Source organism: Magallana gigas, chromosome 6 (genome assembly GCF_963853765.1).
Source record: "Magallana gigas chromosome 6, xbMagGiga1.1, whole genome shotgun sequence".
Classification (NCBI taxonomy): Eukaryota; Metazoa; Mollusca; class Bivalvia; order Ostreida; family Ostreidae; genus Magallana; species Magallana gigas.
Window position 1 is genome coordinate 39,131,365 of NC_088858.1, and position 25,279 is coordinate 39,156,643.

The following is a 25,279-nucleotide window of genomic DNA, read 5'->3' on the forward strand; positions in this document are numbered from 1 at the left end:
TGCACCCTTGAGTACACCCATTGACAGGTAAATTTTAGCGGCTACCCGTCTATGTTTTAATGAAATATTTGAAAGAATAAAAGGTGCATGTAATATACAGAGTTTTTAAATATTACTCATATAGCTGAGAGTTATTCAAATGAATGTTCATACAAAAAATTTATAACGTTAAATTCATTTAACTCATCAAAGCAATTTTCGTGTCGGAAATTTTTAATGTGTAATTTTAATTGATTACTACAATGACAAAAACATCATGGTTTATAAGCCTGTCAGTCTTATTGTTATTGGAAAAGCTATACATGTACAGTGTATAGAGACCGATTGAAACAAATTTAAATTGTCATCATGAGCAAATCAGGATTGCTATATACTCCCTAAGGAAGCTGGGCGGTCAACAAATTCACCATCAATTCTGCCTTAAACTTTCTGCCATAAACTTGTAGATCAATTATGACATTTTGGACGTTACTATTATTTTGTATTAATGTTTTTAGCTTTAATAAATTTTGAACATTTTCCTATATAAAAAAAAATAAAATCACACCAAAAATATCAATATACTTGTAACTTTCATGCTTTCTTAAACCTTCGATCCATACTTAGACAAATAGAAATAGAACACGATGGATAAAGAGTAACTCCTACGCATTTTCTTTTATAAATACATGTAATGTCAATTTTTAAGTCACTCTTTGATACTGTGATGATATAGGAAAAATAATGTTTCTTTATAAAAATTTCAACTTTATTCTGATAAGATAAAATTATAACATATTGCTTTTAGATTAACTTTGGGAGGAGTTGGGAAAGTGTTTCTTGTGTAAAAAAATTAATAAAATCACACCAAAAATATCAATATACTTGTAACTTTCATGCTTTCTTAAAGACCTTCGATCCATACTTAGACAAATAGAAATAGAACACGATGGATAAAGAGTAACTCCTACGCATTTTCTTTTATAAATACATGTAATGTCAATTTTTAAGTCACTCTTTGATACTGTGATGATATAGGAAAAATTTCAACTTTCTATGAACAAAATCATTTCCTTTATTTGCTCTTCATAAAAGCTAAATATGGTTTCACCGTATAATTAGGTTTATCGAATGTGAAGTCAATTGAAAACTGAGTGCACATTGTGATTAATACTGAAAACAGACACTTCATTAAGGCTGCAAACTGTAAATTCGGTTTTAACGAAATTAAATAACAGCTTTCGTTTTGTAAACATATTACAGGGAATACGAAGATTTTTAGTGACAAAATTTAAGATTTAGTATTGGAAATGCACTATTTACTGTGAAACTAAATTCCACAACAGCAAAACGTCGAGTACGATCAAAAGAACAGACAATTTTGTTCCTGTATCATCGATACGACCGTTCTTTTGATTTAAAAGTTGACATATTATTTAACAACTGTAAACTACATTTTATCGAATGTAAATTAGGTTTATGGACTGTAAACTAGGATGGTTATCAGCTCTTATATTCTACCGTACATGCTATATGCACTGAACTACGATAGCCAATGGTTTACCTGTTTAAAACTGTCCAAAGTTCATTGGGGTGTATAAAACGCACCCCTTACTCGCAAAGAAATTTTCTAGAAAAAAAGGCGCATTATATTCGACAAATTACGGTATTATGCACATCCCTGATAAATGTTCAATTGATCTGTAAAACAACAACTTCCTATCTTGAAAACTGTAGGAGGAGTTATCTGTACAATATGGGTACCCTATACGCAATATTCTGCGAGAGAGTGACCAAGTTCAATAGCCGACATCTTTTTCATAAATTATCAAAAATTAAAATCCAAGTAATATGCACAGCTTTGATATATGTACAATGGATCTGCAGAACAACAACTGCCCATCTTAAAAACTGTTGAAGGAGTCATCCATACAACTGGGATACCCTTTTGGCAGCGCCTGCCTGCCCACTCGCCATTTTAAGCATTTCAAAGATTTTTTCTTTGGAAAAAATTTAGATGAATGGCAGAAAAGCAGCCTCATTAAAGGGGAATGATTTATCCAAGATTCCAATTCAAAATGCTGGTTTGTTTTTGTAACATTAGTAATTAACATATAACACAAAAATATCTAGTTGATGTAAAAATCACTTTAACTGTCCAATCTGTACACAGGTATACATACAATTATATGACAGATAAAAGAAAAATCAATAAAATTTAAAAAATTTACATGAACATGTTGTTATAAGAAGCTTGCAAGGTGCATATCACATATACTGCACAGGGCTTCTAGAAAACATCCATGCATTGTACAAGGAATCTTACTATCCCTTTAAAAAAAAAATTGATAATCAAAATTCTATTTATTTATTTTAAGCCTTCAGAATAAATATTTTTTATTTCTACAACCCAATTCCTTAAATTACAAAAATTAAAGTTGCGAAGAAAATTCATGAAGTATAACAATAGGATAATAATTCATTCAAAATCCAATATTTGATCAATACAAGCTATACACATGTTTATTGAACACATTACTGGTGTATACACAGTATACATTATCTACCATACTTTAAACATTCAAACCCCAAAAGCAGAACTAGCCTATCATCAAATATCAATCCTAAGAATGCATTTTACGTAATGATTAAATCAACACAATGTACATAAAATGATGAACTTCAAAAGACCATTTGATTCAATGTACATGTAGGTTCAGAAAAGGAAACATGCTTTATTAATCTGAATTAGAAAAAAAAAAAGGATCTGATATCAAACAAGTAAGCATTCAATAAAACATATTCACGTTATATTGTATCATTCTTTGATCAGAGATAAACCGACGGTAAAGAAATTAGCATTCAATAAAACATAAATATGTAACATTTCAATTTTTTTTCTGCTTATAGATCAACACTGGATGTCAAACATACTGCGTGTGATGGCTATTTTAACACTTGACATTGGACATACTGCGTGTGATGGCTTTCTTAACACTGATTGTTGGACATATTACCAGCATGTGTGATGTCTATTCTTAACACTGGACATCAAAGATATTGTGTAGAATGGCTATTTTAACACTTGACATCAGACATACTGTGTGCGATGAATAATGGTATCTTATAACTGAATACTGGACATATCACCAGCATGTGTGATGTCTATTCTTAACACTGGACATCAAAGATACTGCGTAGGATGGCTATTTTAACACTTGATGTCAGATATACTGCGTAGGATGGCTATTTTAACACTTGATGTCAGATATACTGCGTAGGATGGCTATTTTAACACTTGACATCGGACATACTGCGTGTGATGGCTAATCTGGTCGGGTAGGACCCTACCCCTGTGATCCTCTCTTCGTCCGACAAGCTGGTCTCGCTGTTGTTTGTAGTGGAGGGAGACAGACTCCCTGCTCTCTTGTGAATGTCCATTGGTCTGGGCTGTAGGTTCACTACCATGCAGTGGTGAGTGTCCCCCACGGGCGAGACCTGGGGGTCATCCCTGTTCTTGTCTGGCATAATGAGGACCCCATCCTCCATTTCTATTGGGGACAACTTAGGCATGGACACCTCCCCATCACTCAGGAGAGAGTGAGCATCAATAAAGGTCAGGGTTGACATATCCATAGAATTAGAGTCACTGTTTTTCGTTTTTCTCCCACAGTATTCAAACTTGTCAGCTAAGGAACACTTCACATTCAGATTGGAGTAAATGTGCTGCTCTTCGTAAGTGGTGATGGTATCATCTGGAAATCTGATCAGAGATTCTAGTCGAGATCGCTTTTTTTTTGGGAATGTTCTAGGCGATTTGACAAAACTATGCTCCAAAATACTAGTACTTCTTTTCCTCTCTGTATACACCATCTTTTTGGCTTCTCTCCACAGCTCCATAGACTCCTTTATCCCATCAGGCGGACTAGCTAGTGGATCAACTATCTCTTGCCCTTTCCTTTGCCGCCACTTCTTACCATCTTTAATTGGCGACATTGAATAACAGCCTTGGTCAGAAGTGTTCTCTCCTGCCTCCAAGTTTTCCTTAAAGGAAGTGCTTGGTCTAATATGTCGATTCATCATAAAAGTTTTACCTTTAAATCTGATTTTGAGGGTGGTTTTCTTCGGTTTTTCTCCGCTTCTGGTGTTGCCAGTATCAGGGGAAAACTCTTTTTTCTCCACTTTTGGCCTTTCATTGCCTATTTCCAGCCACTGTTTAATCAGCATTTGGTTGGGATTCATTTTATATTTTAATTTCCCTTTGGAAGTTTTCCTGCCTCTCCCTACCAGTCCTGACCTTTCACTTGAAGACCTCTTTAGACCCATCTTTCCATTCATAAGTGTTCCTGTTGCATTTTTGTAAGAAGCACTGTCCTTGGGTACAATACCAGGAATATTTTGTTCATTGAAACAAACATCTACATTTTGATCTAGAGAGATTTTGGGTTCTTGTAATAGCCGTCTTAAAACCACATTTTTAGCACCATCATCAACAATGGATGAGTTATACTGGGAAAGAGTCATTTGAATTTTCTGAGAGCCTGACCCTGATCTATTCACAGCAGGTTCAGCATCATCAATGTGATATCCAGCAGAGAAGTCTTTCTTCTGGTCCTCAGAGCTACAAGTCACTGTTGCTGAAGCCTTTGATCTTGATTTCCTCCTTGTCTCCCCTTGCGAGTCCACGTTGCTGCTAGAGAATACCGAGTTTCTTCTCCTTAATTTCTTAGGCCTCGACTCTGATTCAGAATCTGATGAGTCCACATCTGTCCATGTCATGTCTATGTCCAACCTCAACAGCTTACGAAGGCTTTCTTGCTGCTTCTTTTTCCTCTTCATCCTCCTCTTTTCTCTCGTCTCCTCCATGGAATTTGTCCCATCATCTAGATACACATAGCCCTTTGCTTTTGTTTGAGAGGCAGACCCTGGAGAAGCCTTCTTCTTTAGTGATGCAGCTAAAGACTCGCATTTATTATCTACTCCCACAACATCCACCTCTTCATCTTGCAGGTCAACAGCTTTACTCACGGAGTGCTTTTTAGAGGTAGCAGCTGATGGCACAAACTTCAACTCCTTGTTTACAACCCTGGATTTTCCACTGCACTTAGACAGCGACATTGGAGATATGATACTCTCGTGTTTTCCTGGTGACTCAAACACCCCAGCACTGAAATCTGACAGACTGTTTCCAGGACTAAGCACTAAAGAGGTATCTGAACTGGAACATTCATCTCCAGACAACACTTCAAACTGTGAAGCTGACGCCTTTAATTTTCTAAAGCCTTTGGCTTGCTGTTGGTATTCACTTTTCCCTTTGCTTCCAAGGGCTGTGTCTACAAGTCGCTTGTTTGCTCGTGGAGATGGAAGCATTTTCTTTCCTGTCTTTTTCTTTTTGATTCCATTGCCATTATTCCCTGAGTTATGAAAATAAGACAACATTAAAAAAAATATTGAAATTATTTCCAGTTTTCACATAAAAATTGCAGAATATAAAAATTGTCATAACTGTTAACAAAAGCTGTATTAAGTCATTAATAAAAAATTTAAATAAGGCCGCCCAAAAGTAATTCTATCGTTTATCGTCACTTCAAAATACCAAACTTAGGTGGAAGGTCGATAAAATTACAACTAAAATTTTTTTTAACCACAATCATTACTGGAAAAACTCAATTCAAAATTGGGGTTTGTTTATAGTATATTTTTAACCAATTATTTCTCTTAAACCTTCAATTGCGGGTTATGTTAAACACAGAATTAGTTTTGAACAGCCTTATCCAAAATTGTAATTTCAAATAAAATATTGGCATCTGTTCTTTTATTTAAAACCAAGCTTAATGGATTCCCTTACATTTTTTCTCTATTTCGTAGCAGTCTGGACACATGTAGTCGTCTGGGCCAACTTTGATGATGTTCTGACACCCTACATGGGACCCAGTAGACCCGCACCAGTCACAAACCAAAATCTCCCACTTCCTGTAAAATTTAGAAAAATCAATGAAAAATGAAAATTTTATTATCCTTTTCAATGTGAAGCAAATTTTCCTCTACAGCTTAAAAAAATCATAAAATTTTGCCGTTGAAACACTGACCCTCCATCTTTGTTGTAGTCCCGTCCTTTGTCACACTCACACTTCTTGGCGTCACAGTGAAGGTACCTCTCCAACAGGTCTGTGAAGGCATTGGGCTCTGTCTCCCAGGCTGCGTCTCTGTGAAGTCGGTCGAAAAGTTAGTACAAAAAACAAAACTCATAAATGTCATTTTCATGACAATTATTATCATCAACCATTAATAACTTAAAAATTAACCACATTCCTTATTTAGAAATATATATGATTTGAGATGTACATGATAAAAATTTAATATTTAACCCCCCTCCCCCTCCCCAAAGTGTGATATGAGCCACTAACTGGTCTGGGATGTGGACTCCCATCCTCAACATCTCCTCCTGGAAGTGATCCTTGTTGTTACACAGCGGGCATTTAAAGAAGTGTAACCCAGCTGTTGTTGCATGTTTCTAAAAATAAACAGACTTCATCTGTACAATGCTGATGAATAAAATACTAGAAAACAAAACAACCAAATCCTGTTTGGGATGGAGGGTGTGTTTTTCTCCCCTCTGACTATGACACACCTGTATACACATCCTATGGAACCAGGACCCTCTACAGCATGGGGACTTTAGAGTGTCAGGACACGGCGTGTTAAGCACAGAGTTCATGCAGATAGCACAGGACACCTCCGCCTCCTGGGTATCTGGGCACGGTGTCTGCTGGGGTCGGTGTTCCAGGCAGTAAGAACTATAATGCAAGTACCTCAACTTACTGTATACTTATCAGATGTTGTAGATTTTTAAATTGAAAAGTCAACATACAGTGTACAATCATGCACATGGGTATAGAAACTATACACAGTGCTTTAAATCCATCAATCCTAATGAGATGTATAAATATGTACAGTTATACAGAATATGCAGAGCAAAATGGGTATTTTAAAAGTGATTTCTCCTGTTCTATTATGGAACAATCAACATAAAAAATATCTTGTCATATACATGTAACATTGCAATTAATTGTTTCATAATAAAATCTTTGTAAAATTCTCCAAAAGATAGATTACCTGAATGTGTCAAAGAACTGATGGAGGGTTTTTCCATTTATTCCACAACTGAAATGGAACACTGTTCTGCACTTTCCTACCACACAACCAATAGTTGCTCCCTTTTGTTTACAAAATGTGCATCTCTGCAAAATACACAAAAGTTTTATTTGAATCAGTTATAGACAATATATTGGGAAAAGCAAGAAATACCATTTACACACAAAGAATTTTTGCTTTCAAAAACTTGGCAAGTAGATTTACATGTAGTAGAATCCAAGTTATGTGTACATTTCATTCCCAATTGATAGAAACACTACGTGCCTTACGTTATCTGAATACTCACTAGTCTTAGACCTCTTTTAAGTTCTTTTAGTACATCAGCAGGCAGGAACCCAGAAATGCCATCTTCATCAGAATCTCCTCTCTGGCTTAAGCCACTTGCAAACAACTGAAAAAAATGTTCAGTATGTGTTATACTCAAACTTATCTTACAATCCCATCCTATCTTAATTTTAGTTTCCTTGAATAATACCTACTTTATCAACTTCTTACCATGCAAAAATAATGGATTGTCAATCCAAACTTTTTGATCTTTCTCCCAAACTTTTCCTCATTGTCTTCTGATTGGAGACAAAACAAGCACTGGTCCTTGTCAAGACCTAGAAAACAATAGTCAAAAAACATCAAAAACTTCACATAAAATTCAAACATCAACCGCAAAAGAAAATCTCATAAAAAAAAATTTGGGGGCCTACTTTCTAGGACATAATGAATTTACAAAGAGAAGGGAATGTCATTGGGGTTTTTAATTGTTGGATAAAGGTAGAGAAAATCACTCTAGCTTCTTAATGTGGGATAAATGCTGGAAATATTTTTTTCAAAAGAAAAGGGGATGGAAACCTCACTTGGTCTTTTTTTGAATACATGTATCAAAAATAAAGAGGAAAGTTCTTGGTATCTCAGATTTTTTTTTACATGAAGGATAATTGGAAAAACTAATTACTGGTGCCCCTTTTTCATGGTAGACAAAGAGATTGAAAGATCAGGGTTTTTTTTTAATAGATAAAGAGTAGGATGAAAGGAGGGAACACTCACTGGACCCTTTTTTCTTACATGTACCGGTATATGGATAAAGAGAAACATCACTAATTTCTTTTTAATTTGAAGGATAAAGGAAGGGGAATCTCATCAAGTTATTTTTTTCTTACACAAGATTAGTCCCTTATATAATAATATATTCTCTGCATAGATAGAATTTTTTTTAAGTGCCTTTGATATTTAATTAATGACAACGCAAATTTATATATTACATATATCACTATAGTGACTGTGAAACATTGGTAAATATATACGTAAATACATACCAAGAGCTTTTCTAATTTCATTTCCATCTTCTTTCTTGTGATATTTTGTCATGATTTCCACTTATCATGCAACCTTAAAATACAAAAGAGGCTTAAGTACCATATCATCCACTTAACATCTTCACCTAGAAATGGTTCTTGTTGAAACTGATAGTGCATCTGATTAAATGGAAAACTGCATTATATTTTAGTACAAGGTAGGGTTTTTGTTTAGACAATGCATTTTTGTCAATATTGGTTTGCTTGAAAATTCAAATAACACATTGCTATTAGAATAGTAGAAATTTGGTATTAGGGTTGGCTAATTGCCTGGTTGGTGATTTTGAGACAAGTCAGCAAAGGCCAAAGAGTGGTTGAAAGGTCGCTGAAAGTGATTTGACATAATTTAACTCATCATTAAACAAATTTGGCTTGTGTCTTGAAGAGAACAATTGAGTAAAAAATATTAAAACATTTTTTAATAAACACCTGGTTACCACACACTATATTGTGTTTCAAATTGATATGCAACAGCTGGTAATACAATATAAGCTATACATTACATTAAAAACTAAGATCAATGACTTTTAATACTCTGATAATAAACAAACTCTGCAAATGAAAACACGCAAATGAGAGTTTGACAATAATCAGCTTAGGAAACGTCATTCTTCTACTAGACAGCGGAGAGAAGTGGAGAGATAAAGGCCAAGGTTTCATCCACAGTGGTCAATGGATAAGGTACCACTCCACTTTATCATGTCCACTCGTGATGGATACTTGCTAAGTTTCCCTCATTCCATAAATTCATCCAATAATTTTATCTAAACTAAGTATAGCAAGTCACAGTAGACTTACAAATATTACAGCCATGCATCAGTGATCACAGAGCTCAACGCATGCTGCACAGCATCATGTCGGCATCTCTGCAAAAAAATGAACATAGAAACATTTGTGTCAGTTTAAGATATAATGACAAATTGTCAATTTCGAGCTATTCATAAAGAGACCTAAGCAAACTATACAATCTTTAAACATATAAACCTTGAAACGTTTTTCTTCAATCTTTTAAACTTACAGGCGGGGTATTGTCACGTGACAAAAACTTCCGGTTTTAGTAAAATCGGAATATGGTGGGATAAAATTCCGGAATAAAGAGGAACAAACATGGCGGCTTCCAGTGGTCAAGAAAATGCTGTGGTAATATTTTAATGCAACTTGCTTTAAAAAGTCGTGACGTCTTTGCTTATATGCTGCAAATTAGAATTTGTATAATTTCCTGTACATGATTAATGATCGTTTCCTTTATTTGCGATTCAAAAATCTATTTATCATCAATCTTAGATCTCAAATGGGTCATTATTTAGAATGTGCTGATAATATGTCTACGGTGCTAACAGTTAAATTACAATGAGCAACGAAATGTTATACCCTAGCTTTGTCATCCTTTAATTTTCTTAAGAATAAAGGAAGCAAGTTTCATATTATGTGACACTCATCAAATTTATTTACTATTTAATGAATGATCCAACCAGCCAACAACCATTTCTATGAAGGATTCCTAGTATTAAAAGAAAGAATTACAGAAAATAATATGAATGTATAGCTGTTTATTGTCTCATTCAGCCAAATGCACTTATGCAGAGCATCTGGTTGAATGAGGCAAAGCTTTTTACAGTTAGCATATTCTTTTTCTGTCAATGTCAATTTGTCATGTACTGTATAACTTGACTTGATAAGTAAAAAATGTAATACTAATGTAAAACTAATAATGATGGTTTTTACCAAGTTTGATGTCTTTAAAAAAAATTGTATTTGACTGGCCAGAATTACAGCGGAATAGTTGTTTTTGGTTTCTATTCAGATGGAGTTTGCAGTCAACATGACATGTGAGGGGTGTGTTAAATCAGTAAAGAATTCACTTCAAGGAGTAGAAGGTATATTCACTGTCACCTTATGACTATTAAGTGGGGCGCAGCATCCATGCAACTAAGTTATTTAAAACATAGGTACTATGTATCAATATTTAAGAGTGCATGGATGTGTAATTAATTTGTGACTGCATCGATATTCATGAAAAAATGTACTTTCACTTGCTGCTCTCATCACCAATGCATAAAAAATTCAAGATCAGACAAATCTGTGACATCTGCAGTCTATGGATTGTTTACTTTTGTTTACAGGGGTGCTGGTCACTTCGCCCCAAAGCCAAAGCGCCCCATGCACGAGCGCCCCAAATTTTTCTTGGTGCGCCCCAAGTACAATTCACGAGCGCCCCAAGTGTATGTCACGAGCGCCCCAAATGTTGCTTTTTTTCATGATTAAATTTTTTCACGTGTATGTCACGAGCGCTCCAAATGTTTCTTTTTTCATGATTAAATTTTTTCACGTACGAGCGCCCCAAAGTAATATTTGGAATGTTATGAGCAAAATTTCCAAATGCTCCGAATGGTAAATCATGTCGTTGTTTTTTTTTTATTTGTTTTTTTTTTACGAGCGCCCCAAAATAAGTTTCGTTCTGAAATATTATGAATGTAAAATGACTTTTTTTCCAAGTGCTACACACATTGCTATTCTTGCTTGTTTTTTTTTTTTTGGTGTTTTTTTTTTTTTTGTTTAAGTTTCGCTGTCTATTATTATATTTCAAAATGTAGTTTTCGAGTCATAAGCTATTTATGTTTTTTTAATTTTAATTTAGGAGCGTCCCAGAATAAGTTTTGCTATACAAAAATAAAAATGCTGATATAAAGCGATGACAAATATTTCCGTAAACTGTTTTTTATACAAAGATCAAAGCATGAGCACTGAAATTGATATTCATCAAACAATATCAATCAAACAATATGACAATTATCTACCCAAATGACCTTCCAACGCCCCCCCCCCCATTACGTCACATATTGTCAATCCAGGGTATTGGGTGTTATTCCTTCGTTGACATTCGTACGATTGCAAGAAAAAGGTAAGTGCATGAATATTCTCATTTATTTTCTCTCTCTACTTAACAAAACATTAATTTATTTATTTAATTTATAATTTTTTTTTTTTATTATTTTATTTAACACGGTCATACTAATATGTAATTTTAGGAAACTTTTGCAACCAATTTAACAACAGAATCAATAATGTTCGGATCTTTAATATACCTGAGTTTACCTAAACATATTCCCCTGTTCGGTGAGGTTTCTTAGTTAAATTTTTTTAAGAATCTCGGAAAGAGGTATGCAAATATATATGCATTTAATCGTTCATATTCTATCGACTCAAGATAAAACATTCAGAAATGGGGGGGGGGGGGGTCGTAATATTTTAAGTTAACAAATGTTCATATATACAGATATAAACAAAATCTTTATATAAATGTTTCTTGGTGTTTACGCCAAATTAAAGAATTTACAAATAAGGACAATTTGAAGAACCTACAACTATGCATACCTTTAAAGTTTTAACTGGATACTTATTACGAAATTCGAATCATAAGAACAAACTTAGATCAAAATTTTCCATGTAATAAGATTTTCTTGTTTAATAATAATTAATTTAAAGAATATATGCCAATATTTGTAAACAGGTCTGTTTATTGCTTCCTTTATAAATATCACGTTTCCTTTTGGTGTGTTTTAGTTCATTATTGATAGTTTCTACAAAATACCGAACACAATCAATGTATACATACAATACACACAGTGATTACTAGTACATGGTGTACACACATCTAATCAAAGGGGTACGCGACGAAGCCAACGTCTCCCGCGTGTCTGGGTACGTTTTTTTCTGATACCGTGACAGGATACCCCCTCCCTTGACACCTTTTAATGTTTCCGAATATCCCCTTCTATTACATCATCGTCAGTTGTCTTCGGAAGCTAATGTTTTAACACATACGGTATATGTAATACAAAATAAATAATGACACACCCGTCCCTTTGGCCCTATATATCACTGCAAATACAATTATAACATATATAATACACATATTACGCATTCTATTTTTTTTCTTATAAATAATGATTGACTGTAAATGTAAGCTTAAAAAACATATTTAGAGGTTTGCGCGGAAAATTTGAGAGTAGAAGAACAATTGTGTTGGATTATATCTGACATTATAAAAAAATTTCCTTCAAAAATAAGAATACTTTGTACAATTCAACAGAATTGGTGCGCTCGAAATAAAAAAAAAATTGAGGTATGTATTTTGGGGCGCTCGGAATAATGTGTAAGTTTAATGAGATTCCATCGAAGATTAATAAGGACTAATAAACAAAACCATTTTGGGGCGCTCGTGAAATTAATCCAAACTTGGGGACTCACACACCAACGTTGATTTTAGTTCAAAATAGAATAATCTCATTGAGGGGGGTGGGGGGGGGGGGGGGGGTGGGGTGGGGCGTTCGTGTAAATGATGCTTATTTAACGTAAAAGTGAGATTCTCCAACATACATTTTAAAGCAAAATCAGGTTTCAAATATTTATTACACATGAGGTCAAATATTAACTTTATAGCAACATAGAATGCTGATTTGAGAGCAAAGTTAAAAGTTATTTTGGGGCGCTCGTGGAAATGATTTCCTAATCATAAGATAGTTGTCTTACAAATCGTAGGCAACTCCAGGGCACGTTCGTAAAAAAAATAATCCAACAAGATTCTATGCAAAAAGACATAATCAGGAAAATCATTTTGGGGTGCTCGTGAAAACGATCCCGATTTTAGTACAATATTGGAAAATCCAATTTTGGGGCGCTCGGGCAAATTATTCAAGACGTAAGGTGTACTGATACAACAAGATTCTATGCAGAAAGACATAATCAGGAAAATTATTTTGGGGCGCTCGTGAAAACGATCTCGATTTTAGTACAATATTGGAAAATCCAATTTGGGGCGCTCGTGCAAATTTTCCAAGACGTAAGGTATAATGATAATTTTACTTTGGGGCGTTCGTGAATACATTTGGGGCGCTCGTGAAACGTAATTGGGGCGCTCCAAAAAAAATTTGGGGCGCTCGTGCATGGGGCGCTTTGGCTTTGGGGCGATACGACAGTAACCCGTTTACAGATATTAGATAGGTGGTTTTTTTTTCTAAAATGAACAATAAGTGGAAGCATTGATGAACTTTTATACTGTGAGGGGGACAGTGTAATAAAAAATGCACCCAGGAGGAATTTATACCTCACACGAACTTGACACATGCTTCATTTTCTGATTATTTACATGACGGGCACTTTACTGCATGTTAATAAATTGTTCAGTTTTTTCCCCTTGAATGTACATGTATCTACAACTTTATAATTGCTATTAGAATTTTCATTCTTTCTCATTTCTGAATACAGGTGTGAAATCAGTCCATGTAGACTTGAACAAAGACCAGGTAGTTGTAGAGAGCAGCCTGACCTCTTCACAAGTACAGTCTCTGATTGAGAAGACAGGAAAGAGTGCAGTTCTCCAGGGTTATGGAGGATTCAATGGTAACAAGCCTCTTTTACTTGAAAGTAGTAACAGGGTTGTCTCTAAGACCTGGGAGCCAAGGAATTCTCTTACCTAAAATGATGTAATTACCCGCCTGTTATTGCATTTTAAACACAATCTAGCTATAAGCTAGACCCCCAGACCCCCTTCTACTTTTTCATTTCTTCCCTCTACTTCAAGATACATGACATATATTAAAATCTTTCTCTTCAGAAACTCCATTAGAGTCTGGTGTTGTACAATTAAATGCTGGTGACAGCAACATCCAAGGTGTCATTCGTCTAGTCCAATCAAATCCCTCCAAATGTATTATTGATGGCACCATTGATGGACTTCCAGAGGGAAAACACAAACTTTTCATCCATGAGTTAGGCGACATTTCTCAAGGATGTGACAGGTGTGTATATTGCAATGTGTTCATGGTGTTGTAAATGAATAAAAAAGAGTAAAAAGTTTTCATCAGTAATTACAGTCTTAAGATTCATTGATTGTTTTGAATACTTTAAGATTGCCAAAAAGACTTTTTTTAAGGGGGTCAGATGATAAAATATTAGAATTTAAATGAAATCTTTTCTCAACATTAATTATTTCTAAAAAAAAAATACTGAATTACTTCCCTTTAAACAGAGAATATAAATGTATATGTTAAAAACATGATAATGTTAATAATTTCAGCTGTGGTGACATACTTGGGAGACTAAGTCCCCAGACAGAGAAGGTAAATTCTGAAAAATAATCCAAAGCCTTCGAAATTCATTCAAGATAAGATGATGTTCTTAATTTGATGTCTAATTTTTCTTACTCAGCCATTGGGTGAACTAGGAGAAGTTGAAGTGTCTACCAATGGGCGAGCTGATTTCAGACTGACCAATGAGAGGTTAAAAGTGTGGGAGATGATAGGGCGATCCATCGTTGTACATCGAGGCTCCCCGAATATTCAGCAAAAGTAAGAGAAATCAGAAAATTCATAAGTATTCATTAGCAACCCTTAGAGTTCATAGTTTAAACTCCAACGTACTATCAAAATAGCTTTAAAAAAAGAAGAAATTATTGAATAAAACTTAAGTGGGTGTAATAACAGTTCTACTACAGTTATCGTCAATATCGAAGAGATGCTGCAGCCATTATTCTACAATAATTTAATTCTGGTTGTAACGCGGCATTTGATTGGATAGAAAAATTTAGTTAAATTTGTATAACCTGGTTTTCACGTCACAAGACACGTCACAATGCATCAACGTACTAATTCACTTGACGTTACGTTTGAATTTTGAACAGATTTATATCATTTTTAAAAGTAAAACGGACTCAATTTGTACAGCAAATTCCAGAAAATTAAATTATAAGGAATGAACTCAATATCTACCCAAGTTATACTCGTATAACCTGGGTTGGAGCAATTTACGTTTTTTTATAATCCGCTTCGCGGATTATAAAGCGTAAATTGCCCCAACCCAGGTTATACGAGTATAACTTGGGTAGACATTGAGTTCATTTCTTAAATATACCACAAATGTCATCAGTAAATTATCAGATCAAAATACCTATTAGCCTCACACTGATCATGAAACTTTAACAACACAGAATGTAAAAAGCTTTAAAACCATGTCAATAACATGTCTTAGTTCCAGTTTAAACAATTTGTACTGCCTCAAATGTTTACTATGAAAAGCTCAACAGGGCTGTTTCAAAGACCACCCTAGCACATTTGCAGTGTATGTTATTTCGTGAAATAAAAAAAAGAGCAGAATTGATAATTTTATTAGTTTAAAGGAATATGATTCGAAGATATTTTATAAATAAGAGAAATGTGTTTAATATCCAACAAAAATGTTGTTTGAAAAATATAAAAGCCGGCCTTCTTTATCAAGCTGGATTATGAGGAGATATTTGAAAATAAAATGCATAAATATACAGCCTTATAATTATATATATTTCCTTTTTTCAAGACTTTCCTGTGGTATCATTGCAAGATCTGCTGGGCTTTTCCAGAACTCAGAGAAGAAAATATGTTCTTGTGATGGTGTGACAATTTGGAATGAGAGAAACGTTCCGCTGGCTGGATCAGGGCGCAAATCTAAAATATGAAAATTTTTATTTGCCATCACAGTGCTTTAATAAAAAGTCCCCAATCTGAAAATAGTGATTAAATAATGAAATCTCTGAATCAGGTGATTTTTTGGTAATAAAAAAACAAATTTAAACTGCAATTAACATTTTTTATGCAAAGGGGGAAGTTAAAATAAATTGATTGTAGTTACACTATGAAATATATTTAAAATTATTCTCCCTATATACATGTAATTAAAGCTATGTAAATGTGAACTCAGCACTTGATTATATTATGTATGCTTTAAGAGGACCATGTGATATACTGTTGTATTGTTATGAGAGGTTTTGCTCTATATTTATGTGTGTGAAATGGTCTACTTTTTGTTTTAATAAAACACAACACAACATACCCTGTCATTTTTTTTTATTAAAAAAGAATTGATCATACAAATAAAAACAGTACAGTAGACTACAAATATAAATAAATTCTTTTTATACATGTGTGTGTGTAGAATGAGTAAATATCTATCTTCTAATTAAGTCTAGGACCAGTTAAGTGCTTGAGAATACTTGGTATTAATCCATTTTGTTTCACCATTCGAGTTTGTTATCAACACAAAGGCACTGCAGTTTCTTCCCATTTTATCCCAATTTTAGGCACAGAATTGGAGTCGGGTTGGCACAATGTGAATAGCACAGCAGGAGAATGAACATGTTCACAGAATAAAGATCTGTGTCGCATAGTTAAATATTGGTGAGTGTCATTCTATGATAAGTCAGTCCTGAAAAAGAACCACTTTCAAGTTTCGTTATCTGTCTTTTCTTGGTACTTTTTAATGTGCTCCTGAAGCTTGTCTTGGTCAAAAAAGTTTCTGAAAAAAGAGATAACGTCCTGAATAAAATTGTAGTTAACCAATTGTAACCAGTATAAATCATCCATGAAAATATCTCTCTATATGCTGTTTGAAACATGAAGAAATTATGTTTACCCAAAGTAAATTCTGCCTTGGTCATTTCCGGGTTTCTGGTCGACTAAACGTTTAACAGCTTCCTCTACTTTAGCTCTATCATACGGAATGGCTAGTTCCTAAAATATTGCACAAAATCAATGTTCCAGCGGTTTACAACATTCAATCACACTAATACATATAATTATTCCAATTTCTGAATTAGCTTTGATATTAAAGTATGCAGTATTACCTCGCAGGCCGCAAGGAATTGCTGGGGTTCAAGGGTCATGGAGTTGTCAGGGTCATATCTCTTTAAGATATCCAGCAACCGGAAGTCGTTGACGACAATGTGCTGGTCCAGAACCATAATGGGGTCCTTCTTCCGCCGCGGGTTGGGATCAATGGCCGGTTTACCCAGGTCTTCTGTAGTGTTTCCCACTCTCAGTATGGGACCGTGGACTACTTTGAAGTTTGGCCTTTTGGCTTTGATGTCTTCAATGATGCGCAAGAACTCAAATTCAACGGGAACATCCTGAAAGAAAGACCATTGACCTTGAGGAAGCTTAAAACATAAAGTCTTATCAAATATCATTGATTCTACCGGAAGTTTTCTAATAAAACAACTGTTTTGGCACATACCGTTAGATCAAGTTCCTCCATTTCACTGCTCTCGCTTTCATTAATAGCCTTTGCTAATGCTATTGCACCTGCTGTTGTTAGAAGGTTGTTACCCATCTGCAAACCGTAAGCAATGGTAATTTTTCTATGACTTTGTAGCAACCAACAGTCGTTAATATTTACACGTAATATCCCATGTACCAACCTTGAGTATTCTGATATTGTCGTTACTCATTATGGCTTTGGCCACCTTTATGGCTACGTCCGCGCTGAGCCGGTTGCCGCTGATGTCGATTTCTTGGAGAGAATTGTTGGTCATCAGAGCATCGGCGATCGCAGCGCCCCCCTCTGGTCCAAACCCGTTCCATGCCAGACTGCATTTCTTTAACCGTACGTTTTCCTGTAGAGAGGGAGGAGGAGAGCAGAGTAAATAAACCATAAGATCAGTCTTCTAATGTCGGAAATGCATTGAAACTTTACTTGAATTACCTTGATTCCCTTTGCAACAGAGATTGCACCTTTTTGTCGCAGACAGTTCCAGCTCAAATCCAGAACATCTAAGATATCGTTGGCACCTGTAGAAATAGTACAGAAAAGTCTGAGCTTCCTCTTGAAAAACTTTTAAACCCAGGTTATCGAACATGTGGTCAGAATTAATATGAAATGTCTTGTGATAACAAATATCGTGTATAGGTATATATCGAAAGGTTTTGTGTTCTCTCACACTGTTCCGCTATCGTTTGTCGTAAGGCATTAGAGATACACTACCAGTGTCATTAGAGATACACTATCAGTGTCATTAGGGATACACTACCAGTGTCATTAGAGATACACTATCAGTGTCATTAGAGATACACTATAAGTGTCATTAGGAGCATGAGGGATTATCTTCGTACCTATGGCAGGACCCAGAATCTCTCCAGCCTGTTCATCGAAGCGATTGTGACTCAGGTTCAGCACTTTAAGATACTTGTTTGTCTGCAATGAAAAGAGGACAAGAAAAAAAATGAAAACATAATTCCCAGAAGGAGGTTTGGGCTCGCGATCGTCCGTCTGACATAATTACAATATTTCAGGAAATCCAAAGCGATAATACCTGTAAAATGAGACAGTGAACAGAAAGAGCAAGGCATTGGTACATGCTAAGGTTTCATTACACCTGCTCTGATTTGCGTAAAGGTCAGGAAAATGACAAATTGGCGGGTTTTAAAGACACGGTGGGCTTGTAAATCTAGGGTGTTTTACAGACATTTGAAAAGAGGAAGATTTTTTTTGGCATGTTGATTGTATGAGATTAGATTTGCTTATCGTGTAAAAGTTCATAAAAAATGATCCTATACCTCTAAAGCCTGGGCAATCACAGCCGCCTCTACCGTCCCAAACCCATTGTCTGAAAAGAAAAGATATATTGCATGGTTTAAATAAAGAGGCAATATGTTTTATGATTGTGGGATAAAAAACCCACGCACCTGTAAACTATATTTATACAAGGCTATCTGAACACCATGATTTTTTTTAAATCAAAGGTTACTAGTATATTTCTCATTTGTCAGCCAATTAACAATGAGATGCCTTAACAACCATCAATCTTTGTGGTTAGGGACTGTGAATTATGTAACAAATTTAATCTGCGCGTATATTTATTTATTTAGTGTTCCAGTGACATACATAGCGACACGGCTGTTCTCCTACCTGATATATCCAGTCTGCGAAGACCTGCATTTGTATTGAGCATTCTACATAAACTTTGAGCACCCATAAGTCCAAGTCTGTTGTCTGCAAGGCACTACAAGCACACATTTAATCATGTACATGTAAGTATTGATAGGTTTCCGCAACAAAAAAAAGAATTTAAATTTGAGAGGGTTTTTAAGGATGCTCACCACATCTGTGACGTAATCATTTTCCTCCAACATACGCGCTACCGCTTCACCACCCTCCCCTTCAATCCAGTTTCCCCGCAAATCAAGTTTTTCAAGTGTGATTGTGTCCTAAAAAAATGACTTCGTGATTGAAAGATATCAAATTCTTTAATTCGGGTGGTCGTAACTATTTTGAAACTATATTTATCTCTTTTAGATGAGGAGCTCCATAAAAAGATAATAGAAAATAATCTAAAATATTTAGGTTAATAAAAATTATGGCTAAAAATCATATCTAAAATTTAAAAAGACTTGACGGGTAATTTGTTGAGCGTCCAGCCTTTTTAATTAAGTGTACTTTGCACTTTATATGACTTTGTTGGGATGAAGATAGCACAATACTGCAGAGTGAATACATTTGTATAAAGAAGCCTACCTTTAACACTAGTGCAATAGCCCTTGCTGCACTGGGTCCAAGTCCGTGGTACCTCATTGCTAGCTCTGTATCTTGGATGTGACGCATGAAGTAGTTTATAGGAACCAGTCCAAGCTGGTTACATATTTTTGTGTAGTGAGATCGACCGCTTGTATCATGTACAAATGCTTCCTCTGCAAAAGTTATCAAAAATATATATATACATTATTGTTCATTTGTTTTCTTTCTATTTCATCCAAAAGACGAATCATCCGATAATGTTGTACTTTCATCTCATAAATAAATGATATAGATCAAGAGAATTAATTCACATTATCACATGTAATGAAATTTCATATATAAAATACTATAGCAAAAGCACCTTGATTCAAAATAATATAAGGGAAACCTTGTAATCATTAAATAATACCCACTTCGATAATTTAGTAATTAGTAATTGCGTCTAGAATATATTCCTACTTTAATAGTGTCCGACTATAATAGAGTCAGTTTATGATAAAATCCTACTACGATATAGTCCTACTGTGATATTTAAAGTCCTACATCAATATAGGCTTACTATGAAAAAGTCCTACTACGATAGAGTCCTACAATGATAAAGTTCTACTACAATACAATCCTACTAAGATAAAGTCCGAATTCCTACTACAGTTGAGCCCTATACTGTAGTGTAGTCAATCAGTACTCACCCTCGATTTCGAGGTCGGTGTCATAGTCCTCCTCCTTGGGTTCCGCCTCTATCGGTTCCACCACTAGGTCTTTGAGTTCCACGCTCTCTTCCTCAGAGAAAGAATCCTCTCCCTGCTCCACATCCACCTCAAACTGTACCTCCTGGTACTCTGTGGGCTTTATTTCTGTGATTAAAATATTCTTCTCTTCATCTTTTTTCTCCTCGTCTTCTTCATGGAACACTAAGGGCGACGTCGTTTTCTCTCTCGTGGCGGGAGTCCTGACGAGCGTGGCGCGGGCGGATTGCGAGGGGATCCGTACATTGGGGGTGGAGACCTCCCGCTGTAGCGTGGTTAGGTTCTGACCAGAATCCTCATCTGGCTCCTCCGGTACCGACTCCAGAGGAATCTGGATAAGAAACGAAAAATTCATGTTCTGAGAATCTGAAAACCAGCCTTAGTTGACGATGGAGAGCAAGTCTTAAAGATAATTGTGGCTCGAGAATGGGATCTTATGGCATTCACGTAAGTGGTAGCCACATTCTTATCAATTATTCAGCGAGGCAATTGGTTACAATATGAACTACTTCAAGAGCAATAGAATAACCAATAAATTTCTGAAACAAAATTGTTCAAAACGTCTCTGTTTTTAGGGTAAGAAACTAAAGCCAGCCTTTTCCTGTTTGTGAGAAAAATAAGGAGAACACTTACAAGATCCTTCAATAACGTTTGCTCGAAAAAGCCGCTAAAAGACGATCGACAGCTTCTAACAAACGTTTAGTAATTTTCGTTTGAAGGGAATTCTATCTTTCATGTACTTTTGCTAAGAAACCTTTATTGGTCTGTCGGCCATTGATTTGGAAGCTAAGTCTCCATTAGCATCGTTTTAATTAAAAGGACCTGACACTTCATCACTTAGCACGCCATTTTCTTTTCTCTGGCAGCAGGAAATTCTTGATTGAATTCAGCTTGTCTTTGTGAAATCACGATAGACCATCGTCCACTAATGTATGTATTGGATTTTTTATTGGCAGGCTTTGTGTGGACTATTTGATTTCTTTTCCACTCAATGAACGCTGCTCAGGGACCACTGAATATGACTTTCCAATGGATTATCATATTTTGTTCGAAGCAGCAGTTTATTCGTAATTCAAAGTTAAATTTGCATCTAACTACTGGGCCTTTGCACTATATGCCTTGCATCTGAGAGTTGAATTCATAAGTCTATGAACGCAATAGCTCCAATTATAATTAAAACTTTGAAAAAATAAATAAAATTAAGCAGCTATTTTGGTATGCATAAAATTATCAACAATAATACTGGTCATCTGAATATTTACCATGGAATATAGGCCTAACATGCCCTATATATAACAATTGCAATTCATAACGCCATTTTTTACAGCGGTGTATATTTGGCAAGGTTAAATCTTTTCTTAACATGTTAAAGTGGTACTCAACAGGTTTATCCGATATAAACAGAAGATCATGAGTTCCATTCACCCACACGTCTCGAGACAAAAGTCGCCAGACATCATGCAGTCTGGATGCAACCATTCTCTTCCTAGGTTATGCAATTGCGGTACGGCCTATAACCACTGTTGTTATCGGACCCGCCGACGCAACTCCGGCTTATCTCAGTGGCCCCCATATCACAGCATAATATCGATCCAACACATAAACCCGATTTCGATTGTTTTAAATCTTTGCCAAAAAAGCCTTTGTTGTTGAGCCACAAATCAAGGTTATAAAGTTATGTATTCAATAGCATGTTGGTTGAAACCCTCTTTTGTGTTGACGCCATTTTGTCTAAGGTGATTAAATCTAGTAAAATAAGTAGGCTGCAAGGTCTCGATGTAAAAAAAAAAAATGGTTCATCAAATATTAAAACTTAAAGTTAAAAATTTAATATATTTGCAAGTAGAAATTGAACATTACTTAATAATTCATATTGATGTGTTACATACATGTACCAAACTGATCAAAATGCTCTCTACAAAATTGCCGTTTCTGTGAGAATATTGATTTTAGTTGGGTTTTGTTTCGCCTATGTGAACATAAGCTTTCCACAGATTCGTTTCAAAACAAAATTAATGTTTTAAGTTGTTTAAAAGTGAAATTATAATTTTTAACACTCCCCAAAAACGGAAGGCTTATATTTTCATGGTTTTCCGATTTAACAACATAATCGGATTATAATTGAGACCAATCTGCTTGGCTTCTTTATGCAATTATTATTTTAATTATTATTTTTCCTCTTATGTACATTAAGCGCTTTTCCAAATTTAATCCCGCTGTGGCCATTGTACGTGGGACAAAACATGTTCACACTTTTAATGTAAAATGGCTTCGCCCAAAGCCCAAAACGTGTTTTCTCGATTTCTCTCATGCAAAACATATTTTTCTACTGATCAATCAGACCTACTTGGTTTTGCAAAAGCACAACCTTTTACAGTCAATATCCGTTTTGGATACAAAGTAGAGTAACTGCAATGGATACCGGAGATTTAAAGAGAAGATATATAATAAATATAGGAGCAGCTATTATTTGCAAAACAATTGTAAAGCTCTTTCGTATTATTTGCAGAACAAAAATAAAATTGAAATAACTCCTGTTGCTAACGATATAGAACCATGTTGTCTATACCTGGCTCTATGTAAACATATCAATTAATTATGGTTGTCAACTTATTAATAATGAGTTTCCTTGTCTTATCATTAACAGATAATCGAGAGCCGTGACAAACTGGCGTGGTTGCGCGAGAGAAGACCCCACTTCGTGTCAGATTGAATAGCGCTTCTCTCTCAACAACCGACTCGTCCTAAGACGAACGAAGAAAAACAAAGAGCCACCTTTGACATGAATTATGAAATCTGTGTCAAATCGACACCTCACATCTTGACAACGATTGATCGCCGTGTTAATAGCGGCGATGAAGCAATTAATATTCATAATCCCACGAGTCGGATTAAAACGGATACTTGATGCGTATCCATGAAATGACAGCATCCCGTGTTTACCTGTAGATTTTCCGATTGTGTTCCGGAATCCTGCATTTTCTCACCCCCGGTCATGACTACGGAAAACACAACATGGTCAACAATATCTTCTTTCACTCTATCAATAATCCCGTATTCTTACAATAACACAATCTATTTCCTCAGGTATCAAAAGAAGCAGAAATTTCAAGTCCCAATATCTTCATTTCAGTATCCGTGACAAAAACAAATATTCGATTCCATGTAGATTTAAATGAAGTCAAGAACACGAATTCACCTATAACCATTAAGCAAGTCCAATCAAGTTGAATTTTTTTCCAAGCTGGTTATTTAAGACGTGTATACAGGGGACATTAATTCAATATTGCTGTCGATCCGATAAGGTCTCGTCAAACGAGTTCCATTTAAACTTAAAAAGTTCGGTGTGGCTAACAAATGTTGATCAATATACATTATCTTGTAGCACTGTTAGAACGCTAGAATAATAACTATTAATTTTCTACATGCATTTACAAATATTTACCCCCTGAAGGTTGATATTTCGACTGAAAATTCAAGTGTTATTGATTTTAAAATCACCGTACAATGTTCTCCAGTTTCTTTTATCTTCTATCTCCATGGATAATGAGATTGTCGAAGAACTTTCACGGTATGATAACGTTACCTAGTTACGGTTCAAATATTATTTCGACACCCCCACACCCCCCCCCCCCCCCCCTCTCCCTTTCAGGGCGTACCCACTTAAAATTTGAAAATTCTAAACAAGTAAAAACATTTTAATTATAATTTGCTTTAATCCACTTTAACATCGACAGATGTCCCATACCAGGTAAGATATTGTGGTGTCAGTTTATGCTGTTACTTATCATTTTAGCGTCTGTTTTTACTTTTGTATTGATGATTCATGTGACTGCTTTGTGATAATTGTTCATTAAAAACCCATCACAATCTGAAAGATCCAGCATCCTCTTACAGGTTGGACGAAACAAAACCCGATTGTTATAAAGATATTAAACGAGAAACAGATAAACCACATATGTAAAACATAACAGTTACTGTGTTTTTTTCCGGACAAAAATACAAAAAAGACTATTGTTCAGATGTAGACGATTCAAAATATAGAAAAAAAAATAAGAAAAACAGAAGTAGCAGCATCTGAACTCGTTGATATGAAGAACTCGTTGATATGAAGTGCTCAGTAAAATAAACAGTCACACATCCGAGAGGCAGACCTTTTACCTGTTCCAAAGGCCTTCCATTTCGGGGGGCTTATGGACCGCAGTGTTGGTGAGCCGGATGGGTGATTGCTTATTTCGTATCAAATCTGCTCCTATTGCTATAGCCAGTAAGCTCCTAGTCCGAGAGATATACTCTTCTAATTTATTAATTCAATTTGATGAACAATAACGAACTAATTAATCAATGACACAGTATCAGCATATTAATTAAGACAAAACTAATATCACAATATAATAGAAAATAACAGCATGTACTATCAAATGGTAAGTATATTAACAAAGCCACATCGTATTATGACAAAAAATAACAAAAGCATTTTGCATATTTTAAAATTGTAATACAAGCAAACAGTATGCTAAACAAAGCAACAACGTATATTTAAAGACACGCTTTCAGAACAAATATATAAAAACAGCTTACAGTGACAAAGTAACACCATATAATAATCAGAGTACCGAAGAACTGACGGGAGTTGATTTTGTCGATGTTTATTTATTTTAAAATCAATGATATGTTATTTTTCTTATCTTCTTTATACCAGATAAAAAGTGTGAAATTGATTTAGCCTTC

At 35.1% G+C, this 25,279-nt stretch overlaps 3 protein-coding genes across 4 annotated transcripts; 1 reads left to right on the forward strand and 2 right to left on the reverse strand.

Moving 5' to 3' along the window:
- Positions 1-2,112: 2,112 nt before the first annotated feature.
- On the reverse strand, positions 2,113-9,537 carry LOC105341773 (uncharacterized). Of its 2 annotated transcripts, none has more exons than XM_011448479.4 (11): positions 9,499-9,537; positions 9,279-9,346; positions 8,442-8,514; positions 7,630-7,736; positions 7,421-7,525; positions 7,096-7,220; positions 6,611-6,776; positions 6,387-6,493; positions 6,069-6,185; positions 5,828-5,952; positions 2,113-5,393 (listed from the first exon to the last, which is right to left on the reverse strand). In XM_011448479.4, the coding sequence occupies exons 3-11, from the start codon at positions 8,491-8,493 to the stop codon at positions 3,271-3,273; spliced, it is 3,027 nt and encodes a 1,008-aa protein (XP_011446781.3). In that variant the 5' UTR covers positions 8,494-8,514; positions 9,279-9,346; positions 9,499-9,537; the 3' UTR covers positions 2,113-3,270. The 2 variants fall into 2 exon arrangements, with proteins under 2 accessions (XP_011446781.3, XP_011446780.3); XM_011448478.4 differs by having other exon boundaries at positions 9,465-9,526.
- On the forward strand, positions 9,488-16,345 carry LOC105341772 (copper chaperone for superoxide dismutase). The gene is made up of 7 exons (XM_011448476.4): positions 9,488-9,620; positions 10,285-10,357; positions 13,749-13,883; positions 14,098-14,281; positions 14,560-14,602; positions 14,691-14,830; positions 15,834-16,345. Exons 1-7 carry the CDS (start codon positions 9,588-9,590, stop codon positions 15,970-15,972), a joined length of 747 nt encoding a protein of 248 aa, XP_011446778.1. The 5' UTR covers positions 9,488-9,587; the 3' UTR covers positions 15,973-16,345.
- LOC105341776 (leucine-rich repeat-containing protein 74B) lies at positions 16,346-23,859 on the reverse strand. Its single transcript, XM_011448481.4, has 13 exons — positions 23,492-23,859; positions 20,492-20,879; positions 19,803-19,975; positions 19,388-19,495; positions 19,197-19,290; positions 18,845-18,894; positions 18,401-18,482; positions 17,994-18,079; positions 17,710-17,904; positions 17,526-17,621; positions 17,137-17,418; positions 16,926-17,023; positions 16,346-16,808 (listed from the first exon to the last, which is right to left on the reverse strand). The coding sequence occupies exons 1-13, from the start codon at positions 23,543-23,545 to the stop codon at positions 16,736-16,738; spliced, it is 1,779 nt and encodes a 592-aa protein (XP_011446783.3). The 5' UTR covers positions 23,546-23,859; the 3' UTR covers positions 16,346-16,735.
- Positions 23,860-25,279: the final 1,420 nt, after the last annotated feature.

What these genes read in the sequence shown, in the direction of transcription:
- LOC105341773 (XM_011448479.4), bottom strand. Translation starts at nt 8,493, where the DNA reads ATGACAAAATATCACAAGAAAGAAGATGGAAATGAAATTAGAAAAGCT. An exon ending in CAATCCATTATTTTTGCATG is followed by an intron (nt 7,526 to 7,629) that starts GTAAGAAGTTGA and finishes CATTTTTTTCAG; the next exon opens with TTGTTTGCAAGTGGCTTAAG. An exon ending in CAGTTCTTTGACACATTCAG is followed by an intron (nt 6,777 to 7,095) that starts GTAATCTATCTT and finishes CTTGCATTATAG; the next exon opens with TTCTTACTGCCTGGAACACC.
- LOC105341772 (XM_011448476.4), top strand. Translation starts at nt 9,588, where the DNA reads ATGGCGGCTTCCAGTGGTCAAGAAAATGCTGTG. An exon ending in GGGTTATGGAGGATTCAATG is followed by an intron (nt 13,884 to 14,097) that starts GTAACAAGCCTC and finishes CTTTCTCTTCAG; the next exon opens with AAACTCCATTAGAGTCTGGT. An exon ending in TCCCCGAATATTCAGCAAAA is followed by an intron (nt 14,831 to 15,833) that starts GTAAGAGAAATC and finishes CCTTTTTTCAAG; the next exon opens with ACTTTCCTGTGGTATCATTG.
- LOC105341776 (XM_011448481.4), bottom strand. Translation starts at nt 23,545, where the DNA reads ATGACCGGGGGTGAGAAAATGCAGGATTCCGGAACACAATCGGAAAAT. An exon ending in TGATTGCCCAGGCTTTAGAG is followed by an intron (nt 18,483 to 18,844) that starts GTATAGGATCAT and finishes TTTTCATTGCAG; the next exon opens with ACAAACAAGTATCTTAAAGT. An exon ending in ACAATATCAGAATACTCAAG is followed by an intron (nt 17,622 to 17,709) that starts GTTGGTACATGG and finishes TACGGTTTGCAG; the next exon opens with ATGGGTAACAACCTTCTAAC.